The sequence below is a fragment of the Theobroma umbraticum genome, unplaced genomic scaffold (genome assembly GCF_002168275.2).
Source record: "Theobroma umbraticum cultivar Fairchild unplaced genomic scaffold, ASM216827v3 scaffold_95.0, whole genome shotgun sequence".
Lineage (NCBI taxonomy): Eukaryota > Viridiplantae > Streptophyta > Magnoliopsida > Malvales > Malvaceae > Theobroma > Theobroma umbraticum.
This window is the reverse complement of record NW_018397257.1, coordinates 3544976-3567344: the sequence shown is the minus strand read 5'-3', so window position 1 is coordinate 3567344 and position 22369 is coordinate 3544976. Positions and strand designations below refer to the sequence as shown.

The 22369-nt window shown below is 31.8% G+C and overlaps 2 protein-coding genes across 3 annotated transcripts; one reads left to right on the top strand and one right to left on the bottom strand.

The window, feature by feature from the left end:
* Positions 1–974: 974 nt before the first annotated feature.
* LOC110412166 (Nse4, component of Smc5/6 DNA repair complex) lies at positions 975–4659 on the top strand. 2 transcript variants are annotated; one of them, XM_021422642.2, is made up of 8 exons: positions 975–1352; positions 1495–1575; positions 1945–2197; positions 2300–2393; positions 3327–3543; positions 3643–3734; positions 3916–3982; positions 4144–4284. In XM_021422642.2, the coding sequence occupies exons 1-7, from the start codon at positions 1160–1162 to the stop codon at positions 3979–3981; spliced, it is 996 nt and encodes a 331-aa protein (XP_021278317.1). In that variant the 5' UTR covers positions 975–1159; the 3' UTR covers position 3982; positions 4144–4284. The 2 variants fall into 2 exon arrangements, with proteins under 2 accessions (XP_021278317.1, XP_021278316.1); XM_021422641.1 differs by lacking the exon at positions 3916–3982 and having other exon boundaries at positions 4144–4659.
* Positions 4660–4943: 284 nt separating this feature from the next.
* On the bottom strand, positions 4944–9174 carry MOD1 (NAD(P)-binding Rossmann-fold superfamily protein). The gene is made up of 13 exons (XM_021422719.2): positions 9041–9174; positions 7716–8029; positions 7291–7400; positions 7145–7200; positions 6982–7066; positions 6840–6887; positions 6570–6644; positions 6378–6489; positions 6209–6260; positions 6065–6116; positions 5910–5967; positions 5459–5557; positions 4944–5377 (listed from the first exon to the last, which is right to left on the bottom strand). Exons 2-13 carry the CDS (start codon positions 7990–7992, stop codon positions 5223–5225), a joined length of 1179 nt encoding a protein of 392 aa, XP_021278394.1. The 5' UTR covers positions 7993–8029; positions 9041–9174; the 3' UTR covers positions 4944–5222.
* Positions 9175–22369: the final 13195 nt, after the last annotated feature.

Genomic DNA, 22369 nt, shown 5'->3' with positions numbered 1-22369 from the left:
TTGTTATACGCCATATTCAAAAACATTTTGTTACACTTTAATGCCTAAAATGTTGTTGTTACTTACAAACTAAAACTTCAAATCCTCTTAACTCTTTTTTTTTATTTCTTTGACAGTTTGACACCGATTAAAGTGTTTCTAATATGTTTTTATAAATCAAAACACAAATTTCCTATCTAAAACACTTATTTTGACTAAAAATTGAAAAAAAATTTATTTAAAATCTAGTTTTATAAATTTTAAAATTTTGAATTTATTGGTGTCTAGATCTCGAATTGATCCAATTAAAAGCTATTTCAAACTTCTGTGATAATTTTTACTGTGTAGTTTTATCCAAAATACCTAAAAATTAAATTCTCCAAAATAGCCATCTAGTCAAGCACATCAAAACCATCACTTGGTGTCTTCAAAGTGCTGAAAAGAGAAATCTGAAAGTGCGAGAGAGAAATCGGGAGTATAGTAGACAAATGTCGAAGAGAGAAATCGATAAAATTAAAGAGAGTGGGATGTTGAGAGAGAGAAATCGGAAGTAGAAATGGAGAGAAATTATGATAATTAGTTTAATTGATTTGAAATAGTTTTAAGAGTATTTTTGTCAAGTCATAGCTAAATATGATTAAAAATAATTAAATTTATTTTGATAGTTATTTGTAAAATGCACTTATCAAAAAAAGTTATTCCTCACAATCTTCTCTAATAAATAATGAACAATAATGTAAAAAAAAAATTTAACTATTTACAATAGTAAAATAAAAAAAATAACTATAATAAAATAAAAATATTATTTAACTTATAAAATAAATTTTATACTTTTCGTCGATAAATCAAATATTCAGCTATAATATTATTATATATTTTTGTCCCTAATCTGGAAAAGGGGCAATGAGAGTCCACTTGACAACTGGGCATGAATTTGGCAGCCCAAGTGTAAAAGAATAAATAGAGTAAAAAGTTGAATAGCGGGAAAGGGGACCTCCGCCTCATAAATTAAAAAGGGGAAGAGGGGAGGGAGAAACAAATTTTAATTACTTCGTTAAATACTTCCTTTTAATTTGCTGTAAACATTTCATTTGTATTTGCACTTGAAGATCTTTCCTTGCCCATCTCTTTTTTCTAGGGTTTTGGTCATTTTTCTTTTCCGTTTTTGAGTTGTGAAATTATGAGAAGCGTGAAGGAAGAAAAACGAGCAGATAAAGCCAATGAAGAAGCTAAACCGCTTCGAACCAGGGTGGCGAGACCTGCCCGACATGACTCGGCGGATGTTGAGTCGGATCAGCTCAGTCGGCAAGAGGATGCGGCCAACCGGAGACTTCTTCGCTCCAAATACCTTGCCGTGATGACCAAAATCAACGGTTATCTGTTTATTTCTTCTCTCCTTTTTTTTTTCCTTTTACAAAAAAAGGAGAAAACTTTTCTATACAAATTATTTATTTATTTATTTGGCTTTTCAGTTTGTAATTAATTAATTTTTCATTTGAATTTTGGGTGATGCAGATGCAAGGGATGAAATATCGAAGGTTGATTCTAATAAATTTAACATCATCATTAATGAAGTCGACAACTTGCATCAACAAGGTTTCCTTTTGTTTTTCTCTTTAATATTTCAGAGATTTATTATCAATTATTTGTATGCCCTTTTGAAATTCTTTAATAGCTGTTATAAAAAATTTTAAATTTTAAATTTTCAACATTTTTGTTTATCTAATTACGGTTTTTTTGTCCTTCTAAGTTTTAATAATCTGTCCTATCCATTTTTAACTAATTGAGGGAGTAAAGTCAGTTAGTTTATGATATTCATCATTCTGGTTTTCAAGACTTTAACTTAACTATTTAATAATGTTGGGTTGTCTTAGATTTTGGTTTGGAAATCGTTTTACTCATTTTTGTGCATGAAGAAATTTATTTATGTGAATGAATTTTGTTATTTCCCATTTGGGGTTTTAGTGTCGAAGCCGCGAGAACAAGTAGCAGATGCAGAGGCATTGTTGGACATAGCTAACACATTGGCAACTTCTGTCAAGTCAATCTCTTGTGAGGGAATTAGCCTAGCAGACTATGTCAATTGTTTAGTTAGAGAGTTTGGGAAGTCCAACAGGAGCCTCGACACACAAGAAAATGAGCAGATATCGATCAATTGGAAAGATATTGGGATGGCTGTTTCACCATTCTTTACAACTTGCAAAGGAATTTGCACCATGTTAGTTTTTTTATGGATACCCTTTGAGTTTTCCCTTTCTGATCTTTAATGACTTGGACTTGCTGTATTTTTCTGAATTTATTTTGTGTTATTGATCTTTAGGCTTGGTCCTATGAAGAATGAGTTAAAGCAAAGGAAGTCTATCGTTACTAGAAAGCGTGCTATTAGACCAACTGATACTGCTAGGCCTGAAGAGGTGAAATTGCCTTTCTATAATCTTCAGTTTTGAAGCATGGTTAAGAGTACAGCTGTGGAATCAAAACTGAGAAAATTGAAAAACCTAATCAAACCATTGTGTTTATTTTGGTTTGGTTTTCCGGCATTCTCAGCTCAATTTTGGTTTAAATGATAATTTAATGATATTTTATTCAGTTTGCTTTGTAACTCTGACACTTAAAAACTGAGATAGCTCAATCCTAACTTAATTAGCTTTAATTTTATTAATTTAAAATATTTAAAATTGTGAAATAAAAATATTGGCATTTTATTTTAGTCTAACTAGGTAAATTCAAAAAAATTTCTTTTATATATAAAAAACTGAGTAATTGAACTGAACAAAATTTGGTTTGATCTATTCTTTTCTTCATTTAAAAATTCAATACTTCGATTTGATGTAAAATTTTCTCAAAACTGAGCCAAGCTGAACTGAATATACTCATAGTTAAGAAAATGACAAGAAAGTCGTATAGATGGTTTTTATATTGGTACCAAGTAACTTGGTACTAGTCATATAGCATGGCGTTATTGTGTTTTTAAGGTAACATAGTGATACATTTTTGGCTTCATGATCATTAATTTGTTTAATTACTTCTCTTCTGTTTTGATCCTTTCCATCAGAATATCCAAATTTTCTTTTCTTGGTTGATTTTCTATTTTAATGATGCTTACTGATGCCATTATAAATAAATTGAAGTTTAAGTTTACAACTGCCTGTCCAGCACTTTTATCCTGATGTGTATTTTTTTGTTGTGTGGTTGCATCTTGCACTGTGGGATGGCTGTGATGAAATAATTGATGCATAAATGATTGTACCATAAGCTTAATGATCATAAAATTATGTTTTATCTATCATGCTCTTTTAACAATAATTGTTTACAACTTTATATATATTCATTGTCCTGTTCAATAGGTTGATGATGCTGGTGCTGAAGAGAAAACTGATACTGACAAAAATATGGCAACGATGTTTGAAATCTTAAGGAGAAAGAGACAAGTGAAACTTGAAAGTTTGATTTTGAATAGAAGCTCTTTTGCACAGACTGTGGAGAATTTATTTGCTCTTTCCTTCTTAGTCAAAGATGGGAGAGCAGAAATTGTTGTGGATAAATCTGGCTCTCATATTGTTTGTAAGTATATTTCAAGACAATTAATTTGTAACTTAACAGAAATTTTTGTTTGCGTTTTACATCGGTTATGCTATTGGCTCATTTATTGTTTTCTTTCAGCGCCCAAAAATGCTCCTGGTACTATGTCTGTAACAACCGGCGAGGTTACTTACAGCCATTTTGTGTTTAGGTTTGATTTTAAGGACTGGAAGGTATGGAATGTGCTCTTGTTGCTTCAAACTTAATTAAGATATTGCAAAATACTGAAGAGCATTATGGTCTATGCTTTTGCTTTTAGCACTTATTGAAATAAACTATTATCGTCGTTATATAGTGTTTTCTAGGTTAATTTGTTTCTTTCTAATTCCAAGTTTGAATGGAACTGACTTTTAGTTAATGATGAATGTGGTACCTGTTGCTGAGGAGCTAATGCCACATAGGGAAGGTTCTACAGAATAGTGTAGGGTTCTCTTTGATATTCTTTAAGATTCATGGTGAAACAGTCTTGCTGTTCAAACAATATTAGATGCTTGTTTTAACAACAAACAATTTAGTTGCTAGCGTAGGTAGGCTAATTTGTTTTACCTTCTAATCTGAATATTTTAATGAATGGAATTTTAGTTAATGATGAGCGGGGTGCCAGTTGGAGAAGAGTTGATGCCTCACCGGGAAGAATCACACTCAATTCTTTCCAAGGCAGAATCAGCTGCAAACAGCTCAGAAGGAGCACAGACTACAACACCAATCCGAAAATTATCTAGGAACCGAGGGTTGGTTTTGCAAGAATCCATTGTAGAAGACTCGCCTGAAATTGATGATGCTAGCAAAGGCCCTGGCATTCGCAGGTGTAGGCGTAAGCTCAATTGATGAGTGGCCTTTTCTTTTTTTAAAATCACATACTGTACAACTATTTTGAATGTTGTGATGTACATAGGAGTAGGTCAAAGACCACATTGCCAGTTGCTAAATTTTGTGCTAGTATATTCCTCTGGCAATGGGCGCTTTGGCCGACTTTGATTGATCTATGTTAGGGCAGAATCATTTTGGATTCTAGATAAATGAATACATTTTCTCTAACTTTCTTATGCTGTGGACAAACTTATTTGATTAATGGACTCCACTTATGCATTGTAGTTACCAGCTTCTGCACGTTCTCTGATTACCATGATCTTTTTGAGAATTATTTTCAACATAAATTATTTCAAAACAATTTTCAAGTAACACGTTAGCCATTAACTTTTTGTTATCGCAATTCTTAAAATCAATGTTGAACTGGGCTTGGTGGCATCAATGGTATAAGGTTTTCTAATTTTAACATTAGTAAATGCATTAAATCTTATGGGCCGGTGAGTTTAAAGCCTCTTCCGATTCGAGTTATTGACTTCAGTTGAATCAAGTTCAAGTTCAAACATGAGCGGCTGTTTAATCAGCAATGCGGCAATCGATTCATTAATGGAAATTGTCCACTCAAAAAAGCTTAATCAGGATTTGGCAGAACACTATTGTGAGACAACTCAGTCATGCTAAGGCAGTCTCTATCCAGAAAACTTGAAAATTTGAAGAAAATAAACCAGGCAAGACAAAATCTCATAGGTATAAAGAGGCCGCCAATCAAACATCCTAAGATGCATTACCAACAAGAAAGAGCTAAACTAAACATTCAGGCATGACATTTGCTATCAACCTCCTGGTATCTACTCCTAATGCTTGTCGCTTGGAATGTTGAGGTCTTTAAATATAGGACTGTCAACTCCAACACCCATTGCATTCAGACCGTTGTCTACATATATGACAGCACCTGTGATAGCTGAAGCCAAAGGTGATGCCAAGAAAGCAGCGGCGTTCCCCACCTCATCTGTTTCACCAATTTCATTAATTCCGTAATCATGATTTTTAATGAAAAACACTTAAGATCTTAGTAGTTCCTCCAAATCACCTGCAGATAGTTCTTTCTGGAGAGGTGCATTAGCCATTGAATATTCAATCATTGTATCAATAAATCCAATTGCCTTTGCAGCGCGACTTCTTAGAGGACCTGTTCACCAGAAACAGAAACTTAATGATGGGGTAGTGCAAGGGTATGATATTCAAGAAGGAACGATCTCCACCGACATCCTCAAGTCCAGCCTCAGAATATAACTAAAGTAGCATCTTAAAGTGAAATTTTCTAGAAGAGGTGAGCCTTCAGTGATGTTAATACTATGTAGCACCGGGCAAAAGAATGTGGCAATGGTCTAAAAGTTTAAAGAAAGGACTTGATTTGAATTACGAAGTATAGTGATTCTGATATTAAAAGAAATATAATTCTCAGGTTCACTGACAAGAAATCTCTCTCCTCTAATATTAAAAGAATGCTAAAAAAGGATCAGAGCAAGAGGCACACGTACCCGCAGATATTGTGTTGACCCTAATTTTGTTTTTTCTTCCTGCTTCAAAAGCAAGTACCTGAAAATGAATCCAGAAACATAAATATGCTAACTTTAAGAAAACTAATGGGCATCAAGTCAAGAGGTAGATAAGTTGAAAACAAATTAGAACTCACTCTTGTATCACTTTCTAGAGCAGCTTTAGCAGAACTCATACCTCCACCATAACTGCATATCACATTGTTCGAGACTTTTGTCACTTAATGAGAAATACAGACTATTTTTTTGGAATATTGAGAAAACAAGGATAGCAAACATACCCTGGAATTATTCGCTCAGAAGCAATGTATGTAAGAGAAATTGAAGAGCCTCCTGCATCAGCAATAGCTTGTTTCAGAAACATATCTTTGGGCACTAAGTGTATTATTTAAAAGAGACAGAACAGGTACAATGAACAAAACTATAGACCAAAACCTACAAAAGACATGCCTGGTTTCATTAATGGGAGAAAATGCTTGAGTAAAGAAACATAGGAGTAACTTGAAGCAGATAAAGCAGCAAGATATCCATTCCGGGATGTCTCCAGCAGGGGTTTACTGACCTGTTAACATATAGTTGCCTGTTAAGAAGAAAGAATAAAGCTAAAACAAATTATCAATTGCAAGCTCGGAACTCCTATACCTCTGGCCCATTAGCTAGGGAATGCACAAGGATGTCAATGCTGCCAAAATCCTGTTTAACAGATTCAGCAACTTCCTGCAACTCATAGGAAGTAACATAACATGAAAATCATGTATACGTTGATAATCTTATCCAGTAAGTATTTAACTTCTTGAAAGGGATTAATTATATTATCATTTCCTAGAACTGTGATAGACTATCCAAATGAGAGCTCAAATTTACTATAAAAGTTCCTATTCATGAACTTCTAGCAGGTATGTTAGTACATACCTGAACAGTCCAATTTGAGGATCCTGCATAGCGCTTATTGGTTTTTATCTGCACATAACAACCAAGATCAAAAAAGTTTACAAAGATAATTGGACTTGTCAACATGTTCAATCTCCAGAGAATCCGTAAACTTATCCATTACATCTTCAGGTACAGCATCAAGGTTGTCAAAGACTGCATCTAGGGGATATACTTTGGTAATCTCCATTAAAGAGCCATCTGGCAATCTGAAATATCAACTTCTGTCAGAAAAAGCCATTAATTCAGGAACTATTTACAATGTTGTAACATAAACCAGCTCTTACATGCGTGATTCATCAAACTTTCCACGTCTCAAGCTGGTTTCAAATATGTTCAAAGCCTAAAAGGGAACTTCCTTGTCAGCATGTTGGCAATTTCTTTAAGACCTGCGAAAGCTTAGATAAGGTCTACGATGGTCATATTTACTTACAGGCACCCACGTTCCCACTAGAATTTCAGCACCTGCAGCAGCAAGGGATTTTGCTATTGCCCAGCCATATCCATTATCATCAGCTACACCAGCAATAAATGCCCTTTTACCTGCAGAAAGCAGAACTCCGAGTGTACACAAAATTTAAAAAAGAAATAAATTGTCTTAAACTATTAAGGAAATAAAAGAGCTTGGTGGAAGTCCATGGAAAGTAGTATTCGAGCTTTCTAAACAGCATTACAACGTAACCAAAACACACAACAACAATAAGGTCAAGGAGAGATGTTACTAGAGACATCTTTCCTTGTAAAAAATGTTTCTACTAAAACTTTTGGATGAGAATAGGAGGCACTGTATGAGGTCAGATTAAGGAAACAACAAAGCTTTGTAAGCAACTAAGAAGTATTATGGAAAGCAAGTAAAACCTTTCAAGTCAATTGCCAACCCAGAAACGGGCTTCTTTTCACTAGATTCAGACATTGCCTTTGTCACAACCTTTTTGAACTTTGCTGGAGATGATGTAAAACTGCGTCGGAAAGGCTCTAAAGATGATATATTGCAAGCACTTGTGAGCTTATTCCATGACATACTTTTAGAATTGGCACCTAGAATGGAAACACCTGCCTCAACAACCCTGTGAGGAGACGAAATGCAGGGTCTTGCTGTTGCTATTTGAAGGCTGGAAGCTGCTGTTGCTGCCATCCTCAAAAAGTTATATTTCACAGCAGAAAGTAAAAATCTGTTCAGAGAAAAATGAATCAGGACTCGATCAAAATAAATACATACAAAGCATGCACAGTTGCACACATTATGCTACAAAGAAACAATTTTGAATCTAGGATTTATTTTTCAATGGACTAAAATATTCTGTCCAATCTATTGAGAGTAAAAAAAAAATGGTTAATTATCTAAATTTTGATAAAATTAAACAGTTTTGAATCTTGAATTTCATTTACATAGATTAAAATATTCTGACCAACCTATTTTGAGTGAAAAAATGGTTAACCATCTAAATTTTGGTAAAATGAAAGCTATCGATGCTATTAAGCCCCTTATATTATAAATTAGAAGTTGGAAATGAATTAGAATTTAGTTTTCACAAAATGAAATTATTGTAACAACAGGAAATTATGCCGATAACTTTAGATGATTTAGAGACTGATTTCCTTCAGTGCAGTTGCATAAAGTAACAAGAATAGTTGTTAAGACCCAAGATTTAATCTACTTTCTCAGATATCAAACACTAAAAATTAACCACACAGCTTTCCAGGAAAAAAAACAATGAATACGCACCACATTATCTTAAGCTTACTAAATTGAATGCAGGTTCAAGAATATATTTCATTTAGCTTTTCTACTGTAGAATTTCTCATAAACTAAACTGTAAAATTCAGTCATCCATCAACATAACCTATTTAATTCATGTAAAGCTAATACTGTAAGATAATGGGTATGAAATGTTCTTCAATAAACCTAAACAAAGAAACCCCTCAAATTTTCAAATAAACATGAAATTAACCCATTAACGCTTATTTCTTTTCATTATCACTAGAAACACATGCATTCAGCCTCAAAATTCAACCGCAACTACGAATCTGAAACCGCATTTAGCATTATCAAGAACAAATGAAAAACAGCGGAAAAAAGAAAAAAAACCCACGTCAGTAAAACACGAAAGCTTTCACATTTTGAGACCCATCTGCATATACAACATTAATACGGAGACAAGTATAGGGAAAGAGAAAGATACCTATGATTGACAGACAGAGCCAATGCGGAGACTGAAGAAGAAGAGAGAGAACACGAGGAGAAGAAAATCTTGAGGGAGTTCAATGAGATCGAGCTGTTTTCACAAAGGAATTTGCTTTGTTGTGCTTCTCTGCAGCTAAGCCAAGCAAAAGTGTGTCGAAAGTGTGACGGAAAAGGCCAATGCAAAGGCCGATCAGTCGAACAATTATACCAACACAGACTCAATGTCGCTTTTTGCTGTTCACTTACTGCTCGTTTTTTACTTTTCACTGAGAGAAAGAGAGTTCGAAAGTTCACTTAAATAAGAGGTTTTTTTTTTTTATTTAAGTTTAAAGAAGCTTTCATCTAAAAAAAATAATTTGAAGAAAAAAAAATTCTTTTCTTATGAGCTTATCATTGGGATAAAAAATCAAACTTCATAAAACCCAGATATAAATTTATTGAGTTTTACTTGAAGTTTTGAATTCGGAGGAAAGGGTTTTAATCCTATTTAAAGTTAATTAGAAAATTAATGATTTTCATAAGAAAAATTATATATATTTAGCAGCTAATCATATGCCTTGTATATTAATATTTTAAATAAAAAATAATTAATATTTCAATTATATATAGTTGACATTTTGTAATATTAATTTATAAATTATTCAATACTAGTAGAATTAAGAGAAACATGGGTAAAGATCATCTTGTGTGTGACCTCAAAGGATTTATTTATGGGATTAAACAAGTTTTTGGTTAGTGATCACCCCTTTTGATTTTGTTGAGAACAAGTTACATAAATACATATATCTCAAGATCTATGGGAGTAAATTTATCTTTTTTATTTTGTATTGTGATGATATCTAGTTTGCAAATAGTGATTTGAGCATGCTATGAGAAACTAAAAAGTCATTGTCTAGGTAGTTTGACATGAAAGATCCTGGGTAACTATCTTATCACCACAAAAAATTCAAGCTTCATCGATGAAAAATTTTATTGGTAAAGCGGTATAATCTATTGGTATTCCAAATTACCAATGAAAATATCAATAAAAAAATTTGTCGGCATGTGAACAGAAATACTCTCATCGATAATGGCTACTTTGTCAGTGATGGAATAATATGTTGAAATATTCTTTGACGGTATATTCCATCAACCTTTTTATCGAGAAAATACCGAATTCGTCTGGTGTAGGTCTTGTCGATGATATAACTAATCTATCAAAAAATTCTGCTAGTAAAACACCGATAGAAGTTATTGACAGAATAGTTGACGGATTGAATGTAGACCTCATCATCAGGTTCTATTGGTAAAAAGTGTGAATCCGTCGATGTTTGTCATAACGGGTGAGTTTGTAAACTCAACCATTCAACGCGAAAGAGGAGTCGCTATCAATCTTTTTTATTTAGGTGTGATTGGTCACCTAAGTGAATTTATACTTTTTAATGAGGTCTTAATCTTGAGTTAGATTCATTTATGTCACATCTCGTTTTATGGAGGAATATGACTGGTGCATAGACTTGAATAGGTATAGTCCACTAGACCCAAGCAAGCCTTTTTACATTCATTGATTCATTCATAACTTGACCCATTAGTCATAATCATCATCCATAAAGCCATATATTATCAAACACCTACATGCTACCATAGGCAACATTACACAGTTATGGAACTTCTCAACATAAACCATGTAAGTGCATTCATTCATTAATAAAATTAGAGTTAAAAACTCATACATCATGCCTTAATCATTCATCAACACCATCGAGTGTCCATATAAGCTTTTAAGTCACATTTGCACATTTATCCATAACATTTATAAAGTAAATTTCCAATCATTGGCTACTGATAACTCTATGATATGGAGTTATTTAGACTTAATTTTAACAGGAATTTAGCTTAGTTCTTGTAGTAATTCATAGAAATTAGTAAGTTTTATTTAAATTATTTTAAGATAGTTAATTTAGGTGAGTCAATCTAATTTTAGTTAATTCTATGATTAATTTGGTGTTAATGTGATTAAGATAGGTTGTTATTAATTTATTTGTGCTTTTGTAGGTGTTTAATAAAAGAAGAATTTTAATGGAAGAAAAAGAGCAATTATGAGGTATAGATTTTTATTGCACATATTTTGGTATTTCAACCATAACTCTCTCTACAGAGCTCCGCATGAAATGATTCTTAGATCATTGGAAAGATGAAAGAAAAAGCTACAATTTCATGTTGACCACTTCACCTAGTTCAGCTTGGTATGTGATCAAAAATCTTGTCAAAGTTGGAGCACTGCAGTAGTCTTAGAACAATTACGATTTATGCTATTTAAATGGTCAAGACCGTTGCTATGGAAGAGGTAGGCCACAGCTCACGTAGTCTAATGAGGAAATCCTAATTGGAATTTACTTCTTTCTTCACTCAATTTAGCCTAAATTCAAAGTCCTATAAAAATAACCTTTTGAAAGACCTTTAGGATATTACGAAACACCAAATTGAAAACTAAGATTTAAGCTACAAAGTCATTGATGTTGAGAAGAATTTGAAGGATTCAAGGAGATTTGGAGATCAAGATTACAATTCTTGGTTTTTCTATCTTTTTGTTATTCTCTTATTTTTTTTGTTTGTTTTTAATGTCTAAACTTTATTTGATGATAATGTGTGACTTGATGATGAACCAAATGATTTATCTAAGATCATGATTGAACTCAATACATAGTCTGATTTATTTATCTCTCGTTTATTTATGTTTTATGGAATTAAATTATTTATTTTATTTTGTTCTTAATGCTTCTAGTTGACTGTTATCAAATAGATTGAATTGGAAATTTAAGTTAAACCTTGATGAAGAAGATTTAGGTAAACCTTGAATAGAATAGCCTATGATCGAATACACTTAGTTGATTAGGTGATTTGATTTGCATAAAGGGTAAACGTACACCTATAAGCCATATGTAACCAAAATTAGAGCACGAACTTAATGAATCTGTCTTGAATTTAATTTGCTTAGACATATAGTAAATTAATTAGAAGAGATATTTTTATAAGAAACTCAATAGAGATTTGTAAATAATTTAGGACTCTAGATTAACAACTTAACCATTAAACTAAGTTAAAAGAGAGAGACAATAATTAGATGAAATATTGAGCGACAAATCTTAGGTTCGGTAATTACTATAAGTTAATATAATAATTTTGCTTAGTAAATTTAGAGTAGTTTTAGTTTTTATTTTTTTAATTCAAATTTTAGTGTTTGGATAAAATTAAGGTGTGTAATTTTAATAATTAATAGTAAGAATTAATTTAGTTCCCTGTGAGCTTTACATTATACTCATTATTATAATATCCTTGTGATACGTATACTTGCATAGGTAAAAAATTGAACAACAGCTACATAATCATAAACATATTCAATATCCATAAACATAAACATAAAATAACAAACAACTCGATAGCAAAACATGACTCGACTCTTTAGGCATCAAGTGGGCTACTAGACACCTACCAAAGGAAGATGAATGAATCATGTTTCCATGACTCGAAAGTTGAATTTTATCACTGGTTGACAAACAAAAATAATTGAAAAAAATAACGCGAGTCACAAAGACTTCGTGAGTAGATACGGGAGGGGGACAAGCTAAAAGGGAGAGTTTTTACATAAACTACATCGTTAACGTAAACATGATCTTGGGATAAACATACTTCATTTTCAAATCTTTCATAAAATAAAGTTGTCATAAACGTGTCTCAATTTTATAATGAGATCAACATTTCATAAACATAAAGTTTATTAAATAAGCTGAGCATTTATGAAAATCTATTAGGAAAAATAAAGCAGTTGTACCTTATTTATGGTGTTGGATCCTTCCTAAGGGAAATGATACTTAACCATATGAATCCAAGTTAAAGGTAGTTTGCTCCAATCTTTTCATAAATCATGTGAGTTGCTCATGTAATCAAGATTCTCCAACAAAAACCATCATAACATTTAGTGATCATAGTTCAACCTATATAACTCAAATAATCATTTTTCAATTCATTTAACTCAGTGATCAGTATTCCATCCATAAACTCAAGTGGCTATTTTTTCTTTATAATCTATAACTCAACCAATGCATTGGGACTTGTTCTATTTATTAACTCATTTTGGCTATAACATAGCTTAGAGTTTAATTATAACTCAATCAAACATCACAACACAACAAATATTCACAAAAGGCATCACAATAGCAAAAACAATATGCAATAATCATAAATGTAGGATGTCTACTAGGTCCTAGCCCATGTTTGGGCTCGTGAGCGGTATATGGACTTCACTCACGTGGAAGACCACCACCATGTAGTGGAATTTTGCCTCACCATGTGTGGAGATCGCTCTATTCGTATCACTATATGTTGGCACTACGTGTGGAATGTTACTTCACATTGTGTGGAACATTATCATCATCGTACTAGGAGCTATTCACCACATGTTGAATGTTACCTCACACTGTATGGAGTGCTATCATCATCATATTAATGGAGTTGGATCTAAGTGTATCGATGTGTTTGCATAAAGCATGGATTTAAAAAATTTTTCTTTTATAAAGGAAGCAAGCAATTCAATTATACAAGGGAAAAAACATATCATTAATATTGCAAGTAACATAATCACATCCTAAAAAATAAGAATATATTAAAGTAAGATAAAATGTACCTTTTATTACATGATTTTTATTTTCGGACATCATCACACCAACAATTGATTTCACCATTTTTAATATATATTGTCATTAATAAAATAATCTGTCACAATTAATAATATTTGTCACAAATAATTACATCCATCATAGTAAATAATGTGCAATTCCTTATTCCGTACTTGTTACAATTCAATCATCAATTTTAGTGACAATAGTACTACCACAACATCATAATGTCACCATCTCATAACATGTAACATTAACAATAATAAATTCATCACCATGGATAATTTTGATGAAATCAACCATAATATATTCAATAGTATATTTCATAAGTGAAGTTGAGTTCAATTAGATGAACAAGGACTAGATATAAAACCCAAAATGAGTCTAGTTAAGATCAACTAGATAACAAAATATATACCTAAATGAGCCTAGTTGAGATCAACTATAGATAAAAAAATATATATCTAAATAAGCCTAGTTGAGATCAACTAGATAATAAAATATATACTAAAGGAGCCTAGTTGAGATCAACTAGATAAAAAAATATATACTAAAAGAGCCTAGTTGATTTCAACTAGATAACAAAATGTATTCCTAAATGAGTGTAGTTAAGTTCAACTAGATAACAAAATATATCTATAGAAAACTATAAGAAGTCAATTTGAGTTTGGATTAACCTACTCTATATTAAACATCATCTACTTCATCTTAAACATTGTCATTATCATCCTTAGAAATTGCCCCATCATTGCCATCATCATCATATCTTGGATTTCCCCATCATTGCCATCGCCGGTTGAATTAACCCCAGAAGACGATGGACATGGCAATTGCCCATACGTCTCAAAAGATGTAGAAGACATGTATATAGAACTCCATCCAATTGTTCTAAAACTTGTTTCATAACTTTTTGCATATCTTGAGTTCCAAGTTAGAGAGATGAAACATTTTCAGAAGATGGTGTAGTTTGGGATGATTGCCAAGGATGAGAAGTCCCAAGTATGTGTCTCAGATCTTCCTTTTCAAACCCATATAATTGTGCATGGCCAATACCTTTAACTATTTCATGTCATATCTTAGCATCAAACTTGAGTTATGTGCTATTCTCACTAAACTTTTGGATTATGATGAAAGCATATCTCTCCTATAACAATTTAAATAAAACAATTATAACTAATTTATCATAATTTCAATTAGTAAAGACAACCAAACTCAAAAAATATACAAAAAAATTGACTCTTTGCCATAACCTCAACAAAAACAGCATCTTTATACAGAGGTCAAAACAAACTTATCCTGTTATATACAAACAGAAAAGCAAGCTTATCCTATATATATCATAAACAAAATATTAAAAAGCCAGAGGACACAATGCATGTGACATCCACACAAAAAACCCCAGGACAACACCATAAAGCATATCTACAGAAGCCCAAAAGAGCTAAAGCACACCAATAAAACGAAGAGCAAAACTTATGTTCTAGTTGAAGTGAAGCAATTTATGTAGAAATAGAAATAAATGAAACAATTATATATATGTAGAATAGCTAACATTCACTCACACTAACAACTTTCGACTTTTTGTCAACAAATTCACCATTACGTCGCTTATGAGTGCGATCGAACACCTCTACTTAAGTAACTAGAAGCCTAAGCTCCTTTTCCTGCATTAAGTAACAAAAACATTAATAAATTGAAATATGATAAAGAAAGTCCAAAAAACATACTATAACAAACACACCATTCTTTTCCCATGAAGAACAATTGGTATTAATCCACTAGCGTGTTTGGAAATGCTACCATCCTTTTCCGTTAGGTGATTCTTACTACTTAACATGGATTTTTTTGGCCCATTCTTCTTTAATCCAAACATTATTAATCAACCATGCCCAATTCTCCTCGCCAACCCATTCTGGCCAAAAGTCTTTTTTTCCAGCCACATTAGTGATCCTGGCTTCATCTTTTGTAGTTTTTCTCACTTTGTTCATCATACTACTAAATTATTTGCCACAACATCTAAGCCACACATCATCTATGGCAGAATTTTGGTTTTTAGGCCACTTGTATTTTGCCTATTATTAAGAGTAAGATAAAGATATAAAAATTAAACAAGTCATTGTAATACAACAACTCAAACAATAGTACAAGTGATACTTGAAAGGATTAAAGAAGATGATTTTTTACTTTTTGTTATCGTAAAGGTGAAGACTCTCAACTTTGATGACTTGAATGCTGAATTGTAACAATAGTACACTTTTAATCAAAAGCCTCAATAAACTAGGTAGAAGAAAATTAAACCTAAATCAAACCTCATTACAATGATAGAAATAAAAAGTGGAAAATTAATCCATCAATAGTCTTTGGAGACAAAAACTTATAGGCAGATATTGATACTTAATTACAACCCAAATCAAGCTGCATGGTTTTATATAACTAAGAACTTAAGCTTGAAACATTATATAGAAATAGAAAATTACATCCAAAGGCCAAATCCTATGTCAAGTTCTATTCAGACTAGCTTTGTGACTTTAATCTAAGACCATATTACTAAAAATTTAGTATGTATCCTGTCACACACTCAATCTTTGACATACTTTAATGATTTGAGCAATCCATGATGTAAACCAACAAGTAATAGTTAAGAGACATGCATGAGGAACTAATAAATCAATCCAAAATCATTAATTTGTAGACCTTAAAATAGTTTTATTAAAAGTGTCCTAGGTCTCTTAGGTTTTGGAATGTTACAACTAAAGGGCCTAGTGTTTTTGTGTTTTAGTCACAGGAAAATAAAATATAGAAAAAGTAGCCAACAAATTCAAGCATTTACAATATTTCCATAAAATGGTGCAAAACTTTAAAAAACTAAATCAGTGAAGATAGAAATTAGTTGGAAAAAAAGATGTATATAAGCCATTCTAATGCACATGAAAAGAGATGCAGCAATAGAAACTTTCATATATAAAAAATGCTGTATATAAGCCACCTAATGCAAATCCAAGTTATCTATTACAATAGGACATTTCAGTAAATCATGTAAGACCACCATTAATTAGTTCGAAAGTCATGATTTTCCAATAAACTAACACTTATCAGACATTTTCAAGCAGTTCAAACCACATACCAAGTGCATTAAAAATCAAAGAAAATTGTATCTGTCTAGCTAAATGAAATGACAAACGAAAAATATCATGAATACAAATTCCCAAACCCATTTGCTTCTTTAATAATTTCTTTAATAGGCACCACTATGGTTGTCCTTTCTGCATTTAAAACATATTTAAAATTCATAAATTTGTTGTCCATGTTTTAGTAAAAGCAAAAAATTCTCTGGTATTACTTTTCTTTATTTTGATAAAGCTTAACAACATTATCCATCATATTTGTATTTTCATTGCTGCTATGCATGAAGAAGAGAGAGGAGAAGAATATAATGGCAGTTTAGATTCTGATAAAGCCATTCTGCTCTAGGCCTTTGACAAGATTTACAACTTTTATGCATGCATTTTCATAAAGTTAAAAATTAAGCTAAAAATTGAAAGCACAAATTAATAGCTTTTCAAAGACATGGCATAAGGTACAGTTTATATCCTCCCCTTCCATACTAAAATCTGAAATGAATTAAAAAAAAATTGTTTTAAGTCTAATGGTTTCTAAAGGAATAGTATAATTTTCTAAGTTGAAATTAAAAAGCATAAGAAATCAAGGTCATAAAAAGATTTTCAGGGGAGGAGAGTAAAATAAAGTAAAAGTATGTTGATTTGCTTAAAACCTCATTTTGCTAGAAGCCAGCCATAACCAACTTCAGGCATGATGCCTTTTCTTTTTGAATTGTCTTAATATTGTTTACAACCTTTGACAAATCTAATAGAAAGTGATAGAAGAAAAACATGGTAGAACTTGTAGAGCTAAGAAAGAAAGAGAAATTGCAAAAAGAGTTTGGAAAAGAAAGAAACAAATTGAAAGGCTGAATAAAGAAAAGACACACGTTCTAAACTTTTGAAACAATGATGCAATCAAGCACACAATCAAGCACCATGAGAACAGTTGTAAAAGGCATGGACCTGAAAGAACAAGGTAAAACAAATTTCAAATATTGCCTCATTAAAAGTACCTTTAGAATAACAATTTCACAATCATGTCAAATGCAAACACTAAACTTCACAGCTAGAATCGAATAAAATATCTAGGGAAACCATAGTTAAAACTATCCAACAAACATCATTCCTACACTAAGAAAATCTAAAATTCAAAGGAACAAGACTAGAGAGTTACAGCATATATACTGACCATATCTACTAGTCAAATTAAACAAAACTTACAATAAAACCAAGTCATATAACAAATCATAAAAGTAAAGGATGACACCACGTCTAGTAATGGAACCCTTGATAAGGGTGTCATGCTCGCCATCCCTTTTAATAGACAGCTGTAGATGCCTTGGGGTGATTCTCTTCACTTTCAAATCTTGCTCTCATTTTCAACTAAATCAAGAACCTTAGTGGTCAAGTATTCAAGCGTAGAAGCCAGTAAACAGCAAAGGTGGCCTTAACTCTCCCATTTGCAGAAGTCCTCAACTTGAGATGACAGTGGGTACAACCCACTAGAAATTGAAACCCTTAATTTTTTGCAACTAAATCTCCTAAAAAACCACCTAATTTGTTCTTTTCGTTAATGAACCAATTAAGTTTTGGAAGAAGAAAAAACCATAAAATATTTAGGGAAAAGAAGATAAAGGAAATGATATCAGTGAAGGAAAGAAAGGAGAAAGGAGAAAGGAGAAAATATGTTGTAGTCACTAATTAAAAAAAGAAAACCCTATTTGGTTTTTTTTCATGATTTTTTTTTTGTTGGGTAAGGATTTTTCACTACTTTAAAAAAATGAATATCTAGGATGATTAATGTACATTGAAGTTAATTTACAATTTAAATTTTGATGGCTTTAATTGTAGTTAAGATGTATGAAAATTGATTAATAAAAAACTTGATTAAATAAATATTGATTTTAACTTTATTTCAAAGCACATGTGTTAATTAGTCTAAGATGAATGTAATAGATATCTTCATTACTTAATTATATATTTGCACATATGTTAGTCTGAGATGAAAGTCATAAGCAACCATGGTCCATGGTTGCATATAAAGAATTAACATATAGCACTCTACATGGTCGTTTGATATGAAAGATCTGAGGGTCCAAACTTTTTCATTTAAGTTAGCGCTGCAGTGTTGAGTTTCTAGCACTGCAATGTTGGCTTCACTACTAAAGGTAGTGTTGCTTCACTGGGCAGCATTGTAATGCTGAGAGTGTGACACTGCAATGCCAAGCTTATTGCTTGGTGAAGGGGGACAACTGATGAAGACAACGCTATAGACTTAGGGCTACAGTGTTGAAGCTACTACTTTATAGAAATGATGCTGGACAACGCTGCAGTGTTGAGAGCTTGATGCTACAACTTTGGAGGTTTTGTTTGGTGAAGGGGATAGCACTGTAGTGCTAAGAGCTAGCATTACATTGCTATATTTGCTGTTTCCATGCTTTCTTCCTTCAAGCTGCCTAGTGTAGAGCTGTTATGGTCAAGCTACTTTTAATGCAGTTTTGACCATGCTCAGGTCAGAACTAGGCAAAGTGATGAAAGTTAGAGCCCTTCCTCTTAACTTTTCAATTATCAAAGAGTTACATTAATTGGACTTTTGTAACTTGAGTTATGTCTGAAATACCACTGCATATTTGGTGAAGTTAGCTCTTGACCAACTTCTGCAATTCCTCACCGCTTGACCAGTTCTCCTTTGAAGACCTTGAAAACATAGAAACTAAATCAAACATAACTAAAAATAGGCATTTTTACCATACAAAAGAACTAAAATAACTTGAAATAAACTAGCATAATCATGAGTTAACTAATTAAAGAAAAATAAAGAAAACTACTTACAACTTTGCCTAAACTTAAAGACTTAGCCATTTTACCACTCAAAATATTGCAAGATAACTCTATATAATAGAGTTACCATCTGTATGTTGCATGTTTCAGGCTTGCTTTTATTCTCTTGTAACTCAAAGTTCAAAGACTTATTTTTAACTTTGGCACATTGCAATAAAATTGTGTAATATAAAAACATGTATATATATAAATATTATAAAAATAGCCTTTGTGATAGATTTTCAGTCACAAATTTGTGACAATCAATTTTTTTAATTTAGTAGAGTGCCTCTTTTTCTTAAAATTATTTGTCACTATTTTGTTACAAAAATATAATATTAAATTAAAATAATACTTGTGATAGATTATTCTGTCACAATAATCTGTAATTATACTTAAATTGATCACATGTTATTTACTCGGGATGTCCGAAATAAATTTTTGTCACAATCTGTCACTAATTTTGTCACTAAACAAAAATTCCTAATATTATAACAGTTTCTGTCATAGGATTTTGTCACTAATGTTTGGTGCCAAGATAGAATTTTCATGCTCTAATTAATTGCAACTGATGTAGTGATAGATTTAAAAAACTATCACAATTCAATCACAAATCTGTTACTAAATTTGTCACAAACTCTTAGAAACAAATTGTCATTAATTTTGTTATAAAATTGTCACAATTCTATCACTATAAATCATTATTTGTGAAAAAAAAATAGTAATAGAAAATTTTCTGTCACAGTTGCTCTATTTTTTGGCAATGACTATAAACCAAAAGATTGAGACATTCACAAACATAGTTGGTAGATTAAAAGCCTTAGGAAAAGACTTCCCAAATGCTCAATTAGTTAAGAAAATACTCCACAACTTACCAAAATCATGGAGACCAAAAGTGACAATCATAGAGGAAGTAAGAAACCTAAACAACTTCAAACTAGAAAAGCTCATAGGATCTTTACTCACCTATGAAATGACCTTAAAATGTGAAAGTGAGAGAGATGATGAAGGGAAAAAGGATACCAAGAAAAAGGAGATTGCATTAAAATCCATAATTGAAAAAGAAAAAAAGAGCATGAGAGATGATAGTGAAGATGGTGAAGATATAGCCATGCTAGTTAAAAGGTTTAGCAAGTTTATGAAGAGGAACTATAGAGATAAGAGACCCCCTAGGAAAGATATGCCTAAGGGAGAACATAGCAAAAATCATTTAATATGTTATGAGTGTAGAAAATCGAGACAAACTAAGTATAAGTGCTTAAACAAGAAGAGTACCTCAAAGAACTTCAAGAAGAAAGCTATGGTTAGTATATGGAGTGATAATGATAATTCTCCAAATGAAGAAAAAGAAGAAGTTGACAACCTTTTGCTTCATGACATTTAAAGACTTCAAGGTACGCTCAATTTCGTATGATTTTAGCTTATGTGCTCTAGATAAGAACTCATATTCATTTGATGAACCACAAGAGGCATATAATGATCTAATTTTTGAATTTAAAGAAAAGACATTGAAATATAAGACCATCATATCCAAATTTAAAGTAGAAAATGATTTTTTAGTCAATAGAAAGATTGAGCTAGAGAGCATAGTTAAGGATTTGGAAATTGAAAGAAATGAGTTGAAGAAGAAAAATGAAAACTTGCATGATTCATTTGCAAAATTTCATATGAGTTAAGAAAAACTAAATAACATACTTGAAACACAAAGATCATTCTTTGATAAAGAAAGAATAGGTTATGATGGCACTCAAAAAGAAACTCATTCAAAGAATTTTTTTGTCAAAGAAAATGAAAAACATGGTTCATTCACTAGATGCATTTGCTACCATAAAGTAGGACATTCCTTGTATTTTTATCTTTTAAGAATCACTATATATTGAGGAAAAGTTATCAAAAGTGTATGGGTTCCAAAAGGAACCAAACCTTTACATGGTAAGGTAGTAAAATTGGCGTGGGTTCCAAAGGGAACCAAAGGCACTAATTCATATGGACTGAAGAAAGTAGGGGTACCAAAGTTAAAATTTTTGAATTTTCCCTTAGTAGAATGAACATGCATGCTTGAAGTCAAAAGCACAAGGAAGAAGAATGTAGTATCTTGCTAGTGGATGCTTTAGACATATGGTTGAGAACAAAGAGTCATTCAATGATTCAAAGCTAAAGAAAAAAGGAAATGTGACTTTTGGAGATGACTCAAAAGATCACATAGAAGGTATTCGTAAAATTAGTAAAGATTCTTTATCTCAAATTGAAAATATTTTTATTTGTAAATGGTCTTAAACACAATTTGTTAAGTGTTAGTTAATTACGTGATAAACATTTTAGAGTTATATTTGACGCATTGTTTTGCTATGTTGATATTAAAACAAATAAAATTTTATTTGTAGGAAATCATTAAGGTTATCTTTATGGTGTGTATCTAGATGATTTATGCTCAAGCAATGTATGTTTTATGGCTAATAAAATCGAAGATAGGTGGCTATGGCATATAAACCTTGGACATGCAAGCATACACACAATTTCAAAATTATCTTCTTTAGATCTAGTAAAAGGATTACCTAAATTGAACTTTGAGAATGACAGACTTTGTGATCCATGTGCCAAGATAAACATAGGAGAAGTTCATTTAAATCCAAGAATAACGTTACAATCTCTAACCCATTACAACTACTTCACTTAGATCTTTTTGGACTAACTAGAACCATTGGTTTAGGTGGAAATTCATATGGCTTTGTGATTATAGATGATTATACT

Excerpts from the sequence above, each read along its gene's own strand:
- LOC110412166 (XM_021422641.1), top strand. The coding sequence starts at position 1,160 with ATGAGAAGCGTGAAGGAAGAAAAACGAGCAGATAAAGCCAATGAAGAA. Across the intron at positions 1,353-1,494 it reads CGTGATGACCAAAATCAACG|ATGCAAGGGATGAAATATCG; the intron begins GTTATCTGTTTA and ends TGGGTGATGCAG. Across the intron at positions 2,198-2,299 it reads TGCAAAGGAATTTGCACCAT|GCTTGGTCCTATGAAGAATG; the intron begins GTTAGTTTTTTT and ends ATTGATCTTTAG.
- MOD1 (XM_021422719.2), bottom strand. The coding sequence starts at position 7,992 with ATGGCAGCAACAGCAGCTTCCAGCCTTCAAATAGCAACAGCAAGACCC. Across the intron at positions 7,067-7,144 it reads AAGTTTGATGAATCACGCAT|ATTGCCAGATGGCTCTTTAA; the intron begins GTAAGAGCTGGT and ends TTGATATTTCAG. Across the intron at positions 6,117-6,208 it reads TCTGAGCGAATAATTCCAGG|TTATGGTGGAGGTATGAGTT; the intron begins GTATGTTTGCTA and ends TGTGATATGCAG.